A 12,907-nucleotide genomic window follows, 5' to 3' on the forward strand; every position below is an offset into this window, starting at 1 on the left:
TTTTTTGTTTTTTTTTTTTTTTTTTGTATTTTGCAATATTATAGTCCTGTTTCTGGTGTGAAGCTTCTTTGGTTTTAATTTATTTATTTAAACCACTGTTCCTCATCTGCACTTATTTCAGCAGTGTGGGACCAGATTCTGCTGCCCCCACACTACTGCTATCAGCTGAGTTACTGTTATTGGATTAAATCTAGATTGCAGTTTGAAAGACCAAAATGTAGTATATCATTATTATTGTTATCCTAATTTTGACAGTGTTTGTGTTGTACAAAAGAAAAAGAGAGAAAAAGATGGTTCCTGCCTTAAAGAACCCATAGTTTCAGAGTCTCCAGCTGCATCCCTTCCAGCTCATTGTCTGTTTCTAGGCTTGCGCACTTTGCCTCTTGCAGGATCCTCCCACATACCTAAAACCTCCCGTACCATTTCAGTGGTTAAATAAGTTGTGAGAAGGAGGAAAGCAAGTTGCCTGTGTGCATGCTTCAAGCTGCTGTTACTCTAATGACCTTTTTTCATGGTCCTTCATCTCTAAATTCAGCTACTAAAGCCAGAGTCTAGCAGACTGGGGGACATGGCAAACACTGATGCACAGACTGTATATAATCACTCTCAAAAAAACAGCACAGATTACAAGACAGTGTAATTACTATTCCGTAGCCAAATGAAGTTTATTTTATGAAATTGCACCTTTTCAAGTCTAATAAATCATTAGAATCATTCATTCTAGACCAACATATGCAGCACAAAACGAAAAGTAGTATTTAAGGGCTGACACCAAGAATTTGAAAATCTGTTCATGTTAGGATGTATTTGAACAGATGATGTTGTAACTGCCAGGCACAAGTACACCTTAAATCTGAAATGTAATCTTTAAAATAGTTGCCTTTATGCCATTTAATGAGAACATACTGGAGAATCATGAGTTAAGAATGTGAATTCAAGTATAGAGATTCAGAAATGTACTGTACAGATACTGGCACTGTTATTGAGACACAATGATGACACTATACTGAGCTTCATGAAATTACAGAAAAGTTATGTCATGGTAAATACCAATTCATTTTCAGATACAAGAAATTTCATAAACCAGGAAATATTCTATATTGTTTAGTTGAGATAAATGATAAGCAGTTTTATTCCCTGGATCACATACATAAAATCTGATTAAAGTAATAATCAGTTTTTGTGCTTATATAGACAGTTTTAAAGTTTTAAAAATCATAGTTCTCAAAAATTATACTTCCAGTATTCTAGCCAAAAAGCTTTCCCTCTTTTTTGAGAAAATAGCACAAGCACAACCCAGAAAGTTTGTTAATTCTTTCTTTAATAAAGCGGGCTAAATGTTCTTCCAGAGTAAAGATACAAAGCTCCACGACTAAATCAATACCCAGTCAAAATATGATGCTGCCTTTCTGTAGTACATACAACTGACATGACATGCAAGAGACTTTAAAGTAATAAATATTTATTACTTTATAAAGTAAGTACAGTAAAACAGTCTCAGATCAGCAATCTTAATGCTGCATCAGTTTTTGTCAGCAATTTGCAATGCTAATAATGTTTCTATCTGATTATTGTTATCCATGAACATTATGAGCAGGTCATTTCTGGAGAAAAGGAATAATCTTGTATTTTAAATGACAATTTCTCTTTCAGTATATTCTTAACATAACACAAAACAGGGTGATGGTTTGATGTTTTACCTAACAAGTTTCTAACTTAATGAATATACTAAAATACTTTTCATTATCTTTGCACTATGATCGAATATCAGAGAAAACATATTCGAGATGTGAAAGGACATGGTACAACTAAACCACATTCATTTACTGGAGTTACTCTGACCTTATTTATATAATCCTCTCTCTGCTTTTGGAGATTTTTATCATATCCCATGGTATGAGACACATTCAGTTTATCGGTATTCACTGATTCTTCTTAGAAACAACCCAAATCTTTATAAACTACTGTTTTAAAATATGCAACATTAAAGATACAACTAATTTACAAAAATAAAAAACCTGTACAAATCACACTCTTCCATTGGCAATGAGACTGTTCAAGAAAATAGCAACGTGATCCCTGAAACAACCCACTAGAATAGAAATCAAAAGACTGATGCTTAAAAAAATAAAAAAGAAGTAAAAACATTTTCTCCTGCCAAGCTACTGGAATAATTGAAGGTTTATGTATCACAGAATATAAAACTTTTCTCTCTGTCCCCAGAATATTTCTTTCCTCTTTCCACAGGTACTTCAACAGCCACTCTTTGCTGATGGTGCCACAAGCCTTGCTGTATAGCTTAAAGGTAGAAAAGCTTGAAAGACCTAAATAAATCAACCAGCCACCCCATCCCCTGGCATTCATGCAAACTCAGGGTAATACAATAAACTGGAGACAGGCATGCATGCTTAATTCCTAAGTGATCTTTTATGAAGCTTAAAACGAAAACAAAATAAACACCTGTCCAAGATGTTACGCATTGAAGATCTTTCATCTAAACAGTCTCCTGACTGTTTGCATCACTCTGTTGCAGAGAGGTGTGATGCTACGCCTGCTCATAACATTCTAGTATTTTAACATTTTACAAGGCACAAATAATCTCTGCAGAACTACATGGTGGCTTTTGAACATGTAAGGATGGCAGTTACCATGTAACTACATGACAATTAACTCTTCAGTTCAGTCACCAACACAGACCTTGTAAAATCTAAGACCAGCAAATTACATGTCACCTCATCTTTGGGATACGGTACTTCATTTACAATTACAGACTAAGCAGCAAATAACCACAATTTCATAACTTTGAACAAACACAAGCTTTGCCATGCAAATAGGAAGTTGTTGCATGGTATAATGTATATGCATCTTAAAAGCAAATGGTGCTATTTTTTGCTGCTGTGACAGAGTGACATACTAACATTCCTTCCTCAAGCTAACTCTGCGTAGGTCCTGCAAGAGGAGCAGTCTACTCACCACCAGTTGTTTTTTGTGAATTCCAACAGAGGTTAAAGGGATCAGAGAGTACAGAAAGCCCCATTTATCTACTTGAAGAAAGCTGTTATTAAATGTACTATGGACTTGATGGGAAAAAAATACACTTTTCCATAGAAGAACAAGTAACAGAGTTAATTATAAACTTTCTGTTGGTTAATGCTGCACCATTATGTTTCTTGTGATTAGAAATATGGAAGTCGTATAGGAATATATGTAAACAGAGTCTATAGAAGATAATAGCAATGAGACATAAAGTGCTTTTAATTATGAATATTTCGTTTCACTTTGCAACCTTCCCTGGTAAAGTTATCACACTTTAAAGTTCAACCAGCTCAGCTCTACATTATGAAATACTGCTATTTCCCTTGCACCTACTTTTTGACTGCAGTAGTCTGAGCAAAATTTAAAAAATCATGCCAGGGGAAGTAAAAGTAGACAAAGAAGGAAAGAGGTGAACTGGGAACTCTCAAGGGGAAAAAGCAGAGAAAGGCAAATAAGGCTCTGTTGTGTAGGTCCCCATGCTCAAGGAGTTTGTCACATAGTCTCCTGTAAGCACTGAGGAACAACTACACAAACCTCTGCCCTGAATACACCTCAGGCTATTGCGGGATGAAAATGGATTCTTCAAGAGAGAACAAACTTCCTACCAGGATGATGCTTTTAATCTTTTTGATACTCATTCCCTACTTCTGTAATCACAGTCTCTGAAGAAACAGTACCCTTTCCTACACAGAAAACCCAGTCAAGCATATTTTGTAAAAGGACAATATTAAATCTAGCCTGTCTTTCCTGCTTCAGGTCTGATGCCAGGTATCCACACATTTCCATTATGGTATCTAGCCTATACTATTCTATGTTTTGGGAAAGCAACAATTCTATAGGAACAAAGCTCCTAAGTAGGGTAACAGCATAATTAATAATAACTGTATATTAGAACTGGGTTTTACTGGGTCTTTATTTAAGGCAGTTATTAAAATGTATATATTATTTTTTAAAGTAGCAAATTTATGGGTTTTTTTTGTTTGTTTGTTTGCCTTTTAATTTTAATTTAGGCTTTTGGCAGCTGAAATGGGCTACCTTTATCTATTTTCTGTCCTTGTAATCCAAAGAACTATCCAACCCATGGAATCACAGAACTTAGAGCAGAGTTGTAATGACAGATTTCCCAAACTCTCCCAACCTGTTTCTTTAGATGTCCAGTGGGCTGACAATAGCAAAGTCGGAATCTTTGCTGTTATTACTACTGTCGTCATCAGGGCTGGAGCTCAGGTTGCTGGAGGAGGCTGAAATGGAACCCATCAGAGGGTCAGAAAATATCAAAGAAGAACGAGACGGAGCTTCTGGCTTCACCGCTGCCTCCTTGTGTGCCTGAAGGGGCTGTACTGGCTCTGGTACAGCACTTCTACTTCTCTCCTCTTCTTTGGAAACCATAATATAATCATCAGCACTCTTGCTCTCACTAGTGCTCGGATCAGCTGGAGTCTGTAAAACAACAGCACAGAAAGGACTTGAAGTGAGCACCAGTATCATCACATAACGAGGCTTATGAAGCATGTCAGGCATATGGGAATGGGACAAAGGAATAATTATTATCCAAAAGTGGCAATGACTAAATAAAGAGAAAAATAAAGTGGATATTAACTTTGGATTACATATTTTGTTATTTCATGGAATAACAGAATATTCTGAGCTGGAAGGGACTGACAAGGATCATCGAGCCCAGCTTTTAAGTGAACGGCCCACACAGAGATCAAACCCACAACTTTGGCATATTTGCACCATGCTCTGACCAACTGAGCTAATTTGAAAAAGCATAAAATGTAATACTCTAAAAATACATTTTTTTGGTCTAATAGTCTTACATGTCTCATCATCATAGTGCATCCACGTGGTGACCACAGCAGCCAAGCATCAAACTTACACATTACAGCTGTGAAGATTTTCAGTAATTACAGTGGGTTTCTGCAATATTTAGTGAAGTAGTTTTGAGCATTTTTTTGCTGTTTGTATGTACAATAGCATTTTGGAGCTTGTAAGGAGAATGGTTTGATATAAAAATTCCAAGTAAAACCTTGACTTGTGAAATCTGAACCACCCATAGACCTGATTTAGTTTGGGTTCAAAAAATCAGGGCTGCCAGAGCTTCCAGGGTTAGTGTTGTTGACTATTTCCTAACTCTTCCAGAAAATGAGGGACTGGGGATCCCAATTCTCTCTGGTTAGACCTTGGAAAATGTGTGTCCCTGAGCACTTGGGTAGTAGCTCAAGACCATGCATCAGTGCCTCAGAAAACGATGAAGTCTCAGTCTTATATTCCATTATACTAGCCACATTCAGAATTCCAGCTTTTCCAGTCAGAGCTATATGTAATTAGAAAGGGAGACTGCCATACACAGGAGAGTGGGATTTCTCACTTGTTGACAACTGGAGGCTTTTTAGCTTGGTTGCAACCCAAATGGACAACTCTTTGTTTCCTGCTGCAAGAACTGCATTCAGCTCCTGTCTAGTGCTATGTTCCTCTGGCAAGAACATGGCTGCTTTCTTGGTTGCTTCCACACAGGGTTTTTCAGAGTAATAATGCAACCTGCCAAACAGCCTGTAGGTACAAGCATCCTGAAGTGTTGTTATGCTAAAACCAATATTTGATTACATGAATGCAAGACTGAGAAAAAGGAAAAGTAGAGGGAAATGTGTATGGCTACATTTGTGGCAATACAAATCCTTCACCTGTGACCCTTCCACAAAAAAAAAAAAAAGAAAAAAGAAAAAAAAAAGTAAATTCATTCTGGGGTGAAAAGAGATTATAGGTATTACAAAAAGAAAAAAAAAAGAAAGCAGTTACAGAAAAGAAAAATCAGGAATAATCTGAATGAGATAAAGGCTAACCTACAGCATGGTATATAAAATTGGAGTACCACAAGCATCAGCAAGCCACAACTGTAGTTACAGAATCCACGACCGCCAGCAAAATTTGTTCTGCAAAATTTATTATTACAGGTGAAAATGATTTTCTTGTTTTGATTACTGGTTATAGATCAGAATGTTCTTCTGGCTCAGGAAGCAAAACCCACCTGTGACTATGAATGACTGTAAGATGAAATGAGGGAGCTGGAAGTCTTTGGTTGTCATTTGCATACTCATTACAAATTGTTAGAAGTCACAATGAAGATAAATATCAGCTGAATGGGAAAATATATTCAAATACAGAATTGTGCCCAAATTTATATTAATAAGGATTAAAATATCTCCCTTTCTAGTAAATTCTGAAATATCCTGTTCTCACAATTTATAATCTTCTGTGTTATCTACAAGTATGCAGGTATAAAAATATTATATAATTAATATTACTATAGGTTTAATAACATGTAATATTCTGTTTTGTAATGAACTAATTTTACTACTTTATAATTCAAATGGAAGTATCTTGAGTCCAAAATTTTACCTGTCCCAATGTAAGACAGTTGTCACACTGATAGAAATTGACATCTATTGTTTTTGGTAGTAACTCCCTTTTCACAGAAGACTTAACAAAATTCATACAAAACCCAATAGATTGGTTTTAGAAAGATCAACAACTAGCCTTTTCTGAGTGTTATCAAAATTGATCTCCAACCTTCCTGATACATGCAGAACCAGAGTAGTTCAAATGTCAAAAACTTCAGTTTCCATGAAGTTAAAACCACAAAGTTCTATCCTACAAGGAGAGATACTTCACTGTTTAAACACTTCTGAGCTGAGGCATCATTTGTTAGTAATTAGCCTTTTGCTTTCATCTTGTCTGTTTGAAATGCTGTCTTCATGAGCTGTCAGTGAGTCAGCTGCCATCACCAGGGGGCTGAGGACACAGGCAGCACACAACCGTGGCTCTGCTCCAGCAACACAGAATCACAGAATAGTTTGGGTTGGAAGGACCTTTAAAGGTCACATAGTCCAACTCCCACGGCGAGGCACAGGGACATCTTCAACTAGACCAGGTTGCCGAGAGCCCTGTCCAACTGGACCATCAATATTTCCAGGGATGGGACACCCACCACCTCTCTGAGAAATCTGTTCCAGTGTATCACACCATCCTCATCATAAAAGAAATTTCTTCCTTAGATCTAATCTAAACCAACCCTCTTTTAGTTAAAAATCATTGCCCCTTGTTGTATTGCAACAGGCCCTGCTAAGAAATTTGTCTCCATCTCTGTTTCAAGCCCTCCTTTCAGTACTGAACAGCCGCAATTAGGTCTCCCTGGAGCCTCTTCTTCTCCAGGCTGAAAATCACCAACTATCTCAGCCTGTTTTCACAGGAGAGGTGCTCCAGCCCTATAATCATCTTTGTCGCACTGCTCTGGACTTGCTCCAACAGGTCCATGTCCTTTCTGTGCTGGGGACCCCAGAGCTGGATGCAGAATCACCACCCTTGATCTGCTGGGCACACTGCTTTGGATGCAGCCCAGCGTTCAGTTGGATTTCTGGGCTCGAGTGCCCATTTGGGAAATGTCCAGCCTCTCATCCACTAGAATTCCCCAGTCCTTCTCAAGAAGGGCTGTTCTCAATCCCTAATCCTCCAGCCTGTATTAATACTTTTTTGGGAGCTCTAAATGCCATAGTCAAAATTTCAGAACTTTGTTTCCATCCCCCTGCCCTGTACAAAAGAAATATACATTCCTCTAAACAACCACTGCCACATAATTCACCTGGCCACTTTCCACACTTCTATTTAAAAGCTCTCAGGAAAAGCTTTTTAAAAGCAGCCTCATTTTTCAAAATTATACACTTTATTATTCCAAGTTATCAAGAATCCTTTATTTCAGTCCTCACAGCCCTCACACCTCCACCTTGCATAGGGTGATACAGATCTTAGTGAAACACTTGCCCAGCAAGATCAGTATTTTTGTTTCTGGCACTCCCCAGTTTCCTAAATTCTGCTTTCAAGAGTATGCTCTAGTGCAGTTGAAAAAGCATCCTGCTCTTTAATAAAGGAAAGAAAACCACTTATCCCAATTTCTTTTTGTTACTGCTGAGCTTCCCAACAGTACTCTTCACGCCACCCACACTTTTTGGTTTGGTTAAGGAGACCTATATCTCACTGAAGTAACAGAGAAGCAGCAAAGCAGAGAATTGACCCCAAAATCCTATAAAAGGATTTTGCCTGTAAATGTTTGCCTAACCCTAGCATACACTGGTATTTTGAAACTGATATTTCCAGAGGTAAAATACCTCCTTCCTTCTTCTTTCGCCTGTTTCTGTTTCAGGAAACTCATGCTGACGTGAAGCATGTTTTCTCCCATCTGCTGCCACTACTGAATAAATGAAAAATGACAGAATTATACTTCCAGTAGCTTTGAAAGTTAACAACCTTACGCCCGTTGCCATATGGCTTCTCCAAACAATTTTTCCTGATGAATATCAGCTACTAGGACCAGGCTTATTTCATTTGCCTTCACACTGTGAATGAGTTAAAACTAACTGCAAGGATACAAATCAAGAAAGCTTAGAAGAACAGCAGCTCATTTTGCCTCCTTCTTTGAACAGACATAAAGGCAAGATAATGTGTTAATTATCATTCATTATTTAGCAACAGAAGCCTTCTGTTTGTCAACTGCATGCTGCTACCAAAGCCAAACAGTCCAAAAAATGCTTCACTCCTTTTAGCCTTTATCTTAATTTTTTCGCATTTTTAATTTTGCAGCTTTTATTTCTAAAGAAGGGCTATATCCTCATCCTCATTTTGCAGAAAGGGATTTTGATACAAAAAAGAGGAAGAACACTTTTTTAAAAAGCTAGGATGATAAATAATTTATACTTATATAACAACCAGGCTCAAAAGACCAGACTTTAATCGCATTTGTAGAATAGCTACACCTGTAACTGTTTCAGCTGTCCTAGAAAATAACCCTATAACTCCAGCAAAGAACAATCTCTACAGTACAAATCACACCAAATAGAATTAAAGGTGTTACCAAAGTCACAGAAAATGCAAATAGAGTAGAAATTTATTTAGCAAGAAATGCATTAAAATGCCTAGAAGTGGTTGTTTTTTAATCCCCCTGCAGCTCTCTGTGACTACTCCCAGCATGACCCAGGGCATCAGTGCAGCCCCTTTTCCTCAACAAAACTAAAAATCTGGGCTGTGGCCTGGTTTGGGCCAACAACTGAGCCCATCAATTAACAGTCTAATATCACAGTCCACTATTCTGCAGTTTTATTGTCCTTTTATTTTATTATCTCCTCTTTTTGTTCAATTTTATGCATGGTGGCTAAAGATGAAGGGCTTAGAAACAGCACAGACTAACTAGGAGCTAGTTAGACAGGCCCAAATCAACTAACTAAGGACACCATCAGTCCTCCTGGAGTACCATTTCTAACACTAATCTTTTTCTTTCCATCAGAGGTGCTGTTGCTCATTATCATAATTGGAAGTCCCCGAAGATAAGAGGACAGGAGGGTAATCCATATGAATGAGCTGCACCTCCAAACATAAACCATGCAGTGCTAATGCCTCATTAATGCTCTGCAGCAAGCAGCTCAGTTTGTACAACCTCTACTCACTCTGCTCATAGTTGACTTATGAGCAACCTCGAAATTGTGGGAGCCATGGATGCCATTCACTTCCTGAGGCTGGATGTATATACCCTGGGATAAGCCCAGATCTCATTGTACATTGCCCTGAAAATCTGCACTGGAGAGAAATCTGTGCAGACCAGGCTTCACCTGCTCCACTCTCAATACCCAAGGAGTCCCAGCATGTCCATGATACATAGTTTAGACCAGCCTCTGAGTAAGGGCTTCTCCAGCATCACTAGGGTCTGCTCTCACACCCACACACAGCTTGCTGCCATGTTGTATGGCATTCTACCTTCTAGTTTCTAGAAGTAAAAAATCATAAAAAAAAATATTTACCATTTTGGAAAGAAAACAAAAGGTACTTAATAGAAAAGTCTAGGAGATCAAGGGCAAAAATAGGAGGCCATTATGAACAGTCCAATATACTGTATCAGTTTAACCTATGCCTTTACTATGGCAGAAAGTAGTCATTGTAATGACAACAGCTAGGCAAGAAATGAAAACTCTCTAATAAAGCTTTGTTCTTCACCATTATTGAGTATAAAAAAATAAATCTCGGTATTGCCTCTAATACCAAAATACAATTAAAACATATATATTTAATATAGAGTGTTCTAACTCAGGGGGATCATGTGTAATAAATCAAAATGACCCTGTGTCATTATTTGAAAATGAGTAAATATTTCCTGTAGTTCCTAAGTAAACTTGTCAAAAGTGAACTGACTGCAGACTCAGTTAAGACTTTGAGGTGATAATGCTGCCACTGATTTATGAGTGTATCAGCAGCAGGGTGGCAGACTTAATAGAACTCCAACATAGAAACGAGTAGGCACAAGAGTACTTATTTTTAAGATCACATTTGGGTTGGACTGAGTCTTAGACAGAGAGGGCCCTTCGTCTATGAACTTGTCCTATGACTGTATGCTTTGTATGTGAAAACATGGTTTACAGATTCAAGGAGAAAGTCAATACAATGAAGTAGAAGGTAAAAGCAACCTCCTTGCTATTTCCTTTTTGGCAAAGGCCATGAATACACTGCAATGCAGTTAATCAGCTCTTACATAATGGGATCCTGGAGGACAAGGACAATGAGAATAATCATGTGGGAACATTTGGTATGGGAACATTCACCTGCAATTTTTACATTTTTTTTGTAGGAAATTAATCAGTGATTCTGTGATTCAACAGTGTTAAAGAGCTCCCCCCAAATGCCTAACACTTGGACTTAAATATCTGTGTGTGGAGCATAAGGCTACAATAAAAATAATTAATCAGAGCAGGGCAGTAACTAGAGATACACTTTTAACCCACTCTCCATATGGACCAGGAATGCTGGTGTGTCCCACATAATGTCTGGACATGCTAGAGGAAGTCTCCAAAAAATGGAAGGCCATCAATGGCCTGCTTGAGATGTTTTTAGTTTACCTGTTGTCCTGAGATGAACTGTTGCTTTGTCATGACAGGTCCCTTTAGGACATCACCTGCCCCCTTGTTCTGATTATTGGAACAGTAATGATCATCAGCAATAGTGATTTGCTCATTTTCTTCAGCTTCCAGCTGGCTCTGGTTGAAACGCAATGAACCTTTCAGGATATCCTTGATCTGTTGTTGAACAGGAAAGGAAAGGATATAAGTTAAAAACTGGGAGGAACTCTACATTTTCTAAAGCTCTGTGCAAACTGCTTTCATATACCATTTCCCCAAAATATTTGCTTTGTAAAGATAGGAAGCGAGTCAATATTTATACCTATATTGGCTAAAGATAGAAATAACAGTGAAATGTGGTTTCTGTTAGAGTCTGGAGAACAACTATCCAGGAAATCTGAAGAGAATAAAACTGTTAAGATTACTCCCTCCTCATTATAGGTTTAACATATGTCACATTGCTCTTTATAAAATGTATTTTGAGGGAGCAGAGGACAGTAGAATCAGAGCTACAGATGCTCAGCAGCATTCTCATTTTATGCATGTAGTATTTTTCCCTTTAATTCAATGATATTCAAATGTTGTCACAATGAAATAATGGGGACACAGGCATAGTTGTTGTCTAGCAAGTACATTTGGCATTAAGAAAAATGATAGCATGGCTTAAGTCCAGCACTTGGTGTTGCACTTCTTTAGTTTTCATCTGAGGCCTCCAAAACTTCCAGAGGAGCAAATACTGTGCAAATTGTTTGAACTCTTTATAGCTGAGTTTTATTGTTACAAATAAAAATACACCACAAGGTTTGATGCACCAGTAAAACAGCTACAAGAAGACAAAACAGCACTATACAAATAGAATAAATAGGAGAAAAAAAGGAGAAAGGATTAATAGCTCTGAAGGGCACAAGAAGGTTAAGCTATTGACTAGTAATACCTGCTTCAAACCAGCCAAGGAAACCAGAATTTCATCTTCTTTTTCCAAGTGCTCTTGCAAAATGACTTCCTGAATATTTCCTGTAACATCAAAAGAAAGATAAAGAAAACACCCTAAATAAACTTGAATGTGCTGTTATTTACTGCTGACTGATGCTTTCAAAACAAACTTCTTTGACCTGCAAACACAATTCTGTATCCAAACCTAGAGATTGACAACCTTATTATCTGCAGAGGTGAGGCCAGCCTGAGCCTGGCACTGCTGCCAGGAAGCCTCCAGCAATGCTCTGCTCCTGCAGGACTTCTGTTGCCCCTGTGTACCAAGGAATTCAGGCTATTACTGGCCCCTAGAAGACCACACCAGCCTCTGTGTTACATACAGTTTTGAACTTAAAAATCCTTTGGAAAACATTCAAAACCAGAAATCTGCTGCGTCTCATGGAAAGGTTTAGGAAGAAGCACAGCAATCTTCATCTTAATCCCATGGCCACTACAGATGCTAGAATACTCTTCTTTATAGAAGGACTACAAAAAGTTTAATTCCCCTTCTATTCTCTTTGTTTAGGTAAAAGACCCAGGGCCGAGTAAAACTTATTTGACAGAAGGAGCAGTGCAGTACCAACACTTCAGGAGACTCCCGCCTTCCTTACCCACAGCATGGTTCTTCAAGGACATATTTCACTACCCTGGTATAGAGTGCAGGAAGACAGCCCCAGGCAATGCTACACTCCAGCACAGCCCTGAGAAACTACAACTCCAATAACTCTGCAGACTCAGTTTATTCTCTGGCCTCCCAGCTCCCACCTTACCACTCTTTAAGAAAACAGCAAAGATTCCTAGAGACAGATTGGTAGAATGAGATGGTATCTGTGAACTGAAAATGACAAACTCCTTTGTGCCACTCCTGTCTTACATACACAGAGTGAGCCCAAATCCCTCAGTGACACTCATTTGGAAAGAATGCTTTGCTGCTTGTGAGTATGTGTAACCCAGGCACTTCACAA

General features: G+C 38.2%; 1 protein-coding gene across 9 annotated transcripts in view; it reads right to left on the reverse strand.

Moving 5' to 3' along the window:
- Positions 1–640: 640 nt before the first annotated feature.
- The window catches only part of TBC1D5 (TBC1 domain family member 5), a 316,933-nt gene continuing 304,666 nt past the window's right edge, over positions 641–12,907 (reverse strand). For 5 of the 9 annotated variants that reach the window (XM_038126959.1, XM_038126956.1, XM_038126960.1 and 2 more), the window contains 3 exons: positions 11,905–11,984; positions 10,971–11,147; positions 4,183–4,476 (listed from right to left, as the gene is read on the reverse strand). In XM_038126959.1, the coding sequence (XP_037982887.1) occupies positions 4,183–4,476; positions 10,971–11,147; positions 11,905–11,984 (551 nt within the window). Of the gene's footprint in view, positions 4,477–10,970; positions 11,148–11,904; positions 11,985–12,907 lie in introns of all 9 variants that reach the window. The other 4 variants (XM_038126951.1, XM_038126953.1, XM_038126952.1 and 1 more) reach the window with 1 other exon arrangement.

The sequence above is a fragment of the Motacilla alba genome, chromosome 2 (assembly GCF_015832195.1).
Source record: "Motacilla alba alba isolate MOTALB_02 chromosome 2, Motacilla_alba_V1.0_pri, whole genome shotgun sequence".
Classification (NCBI taxonomy): Eukaryota; Metazoa; Chordata; class Aves; order Passeriformes; family Motacillidae; genus Motacilla; species Motacilla alba.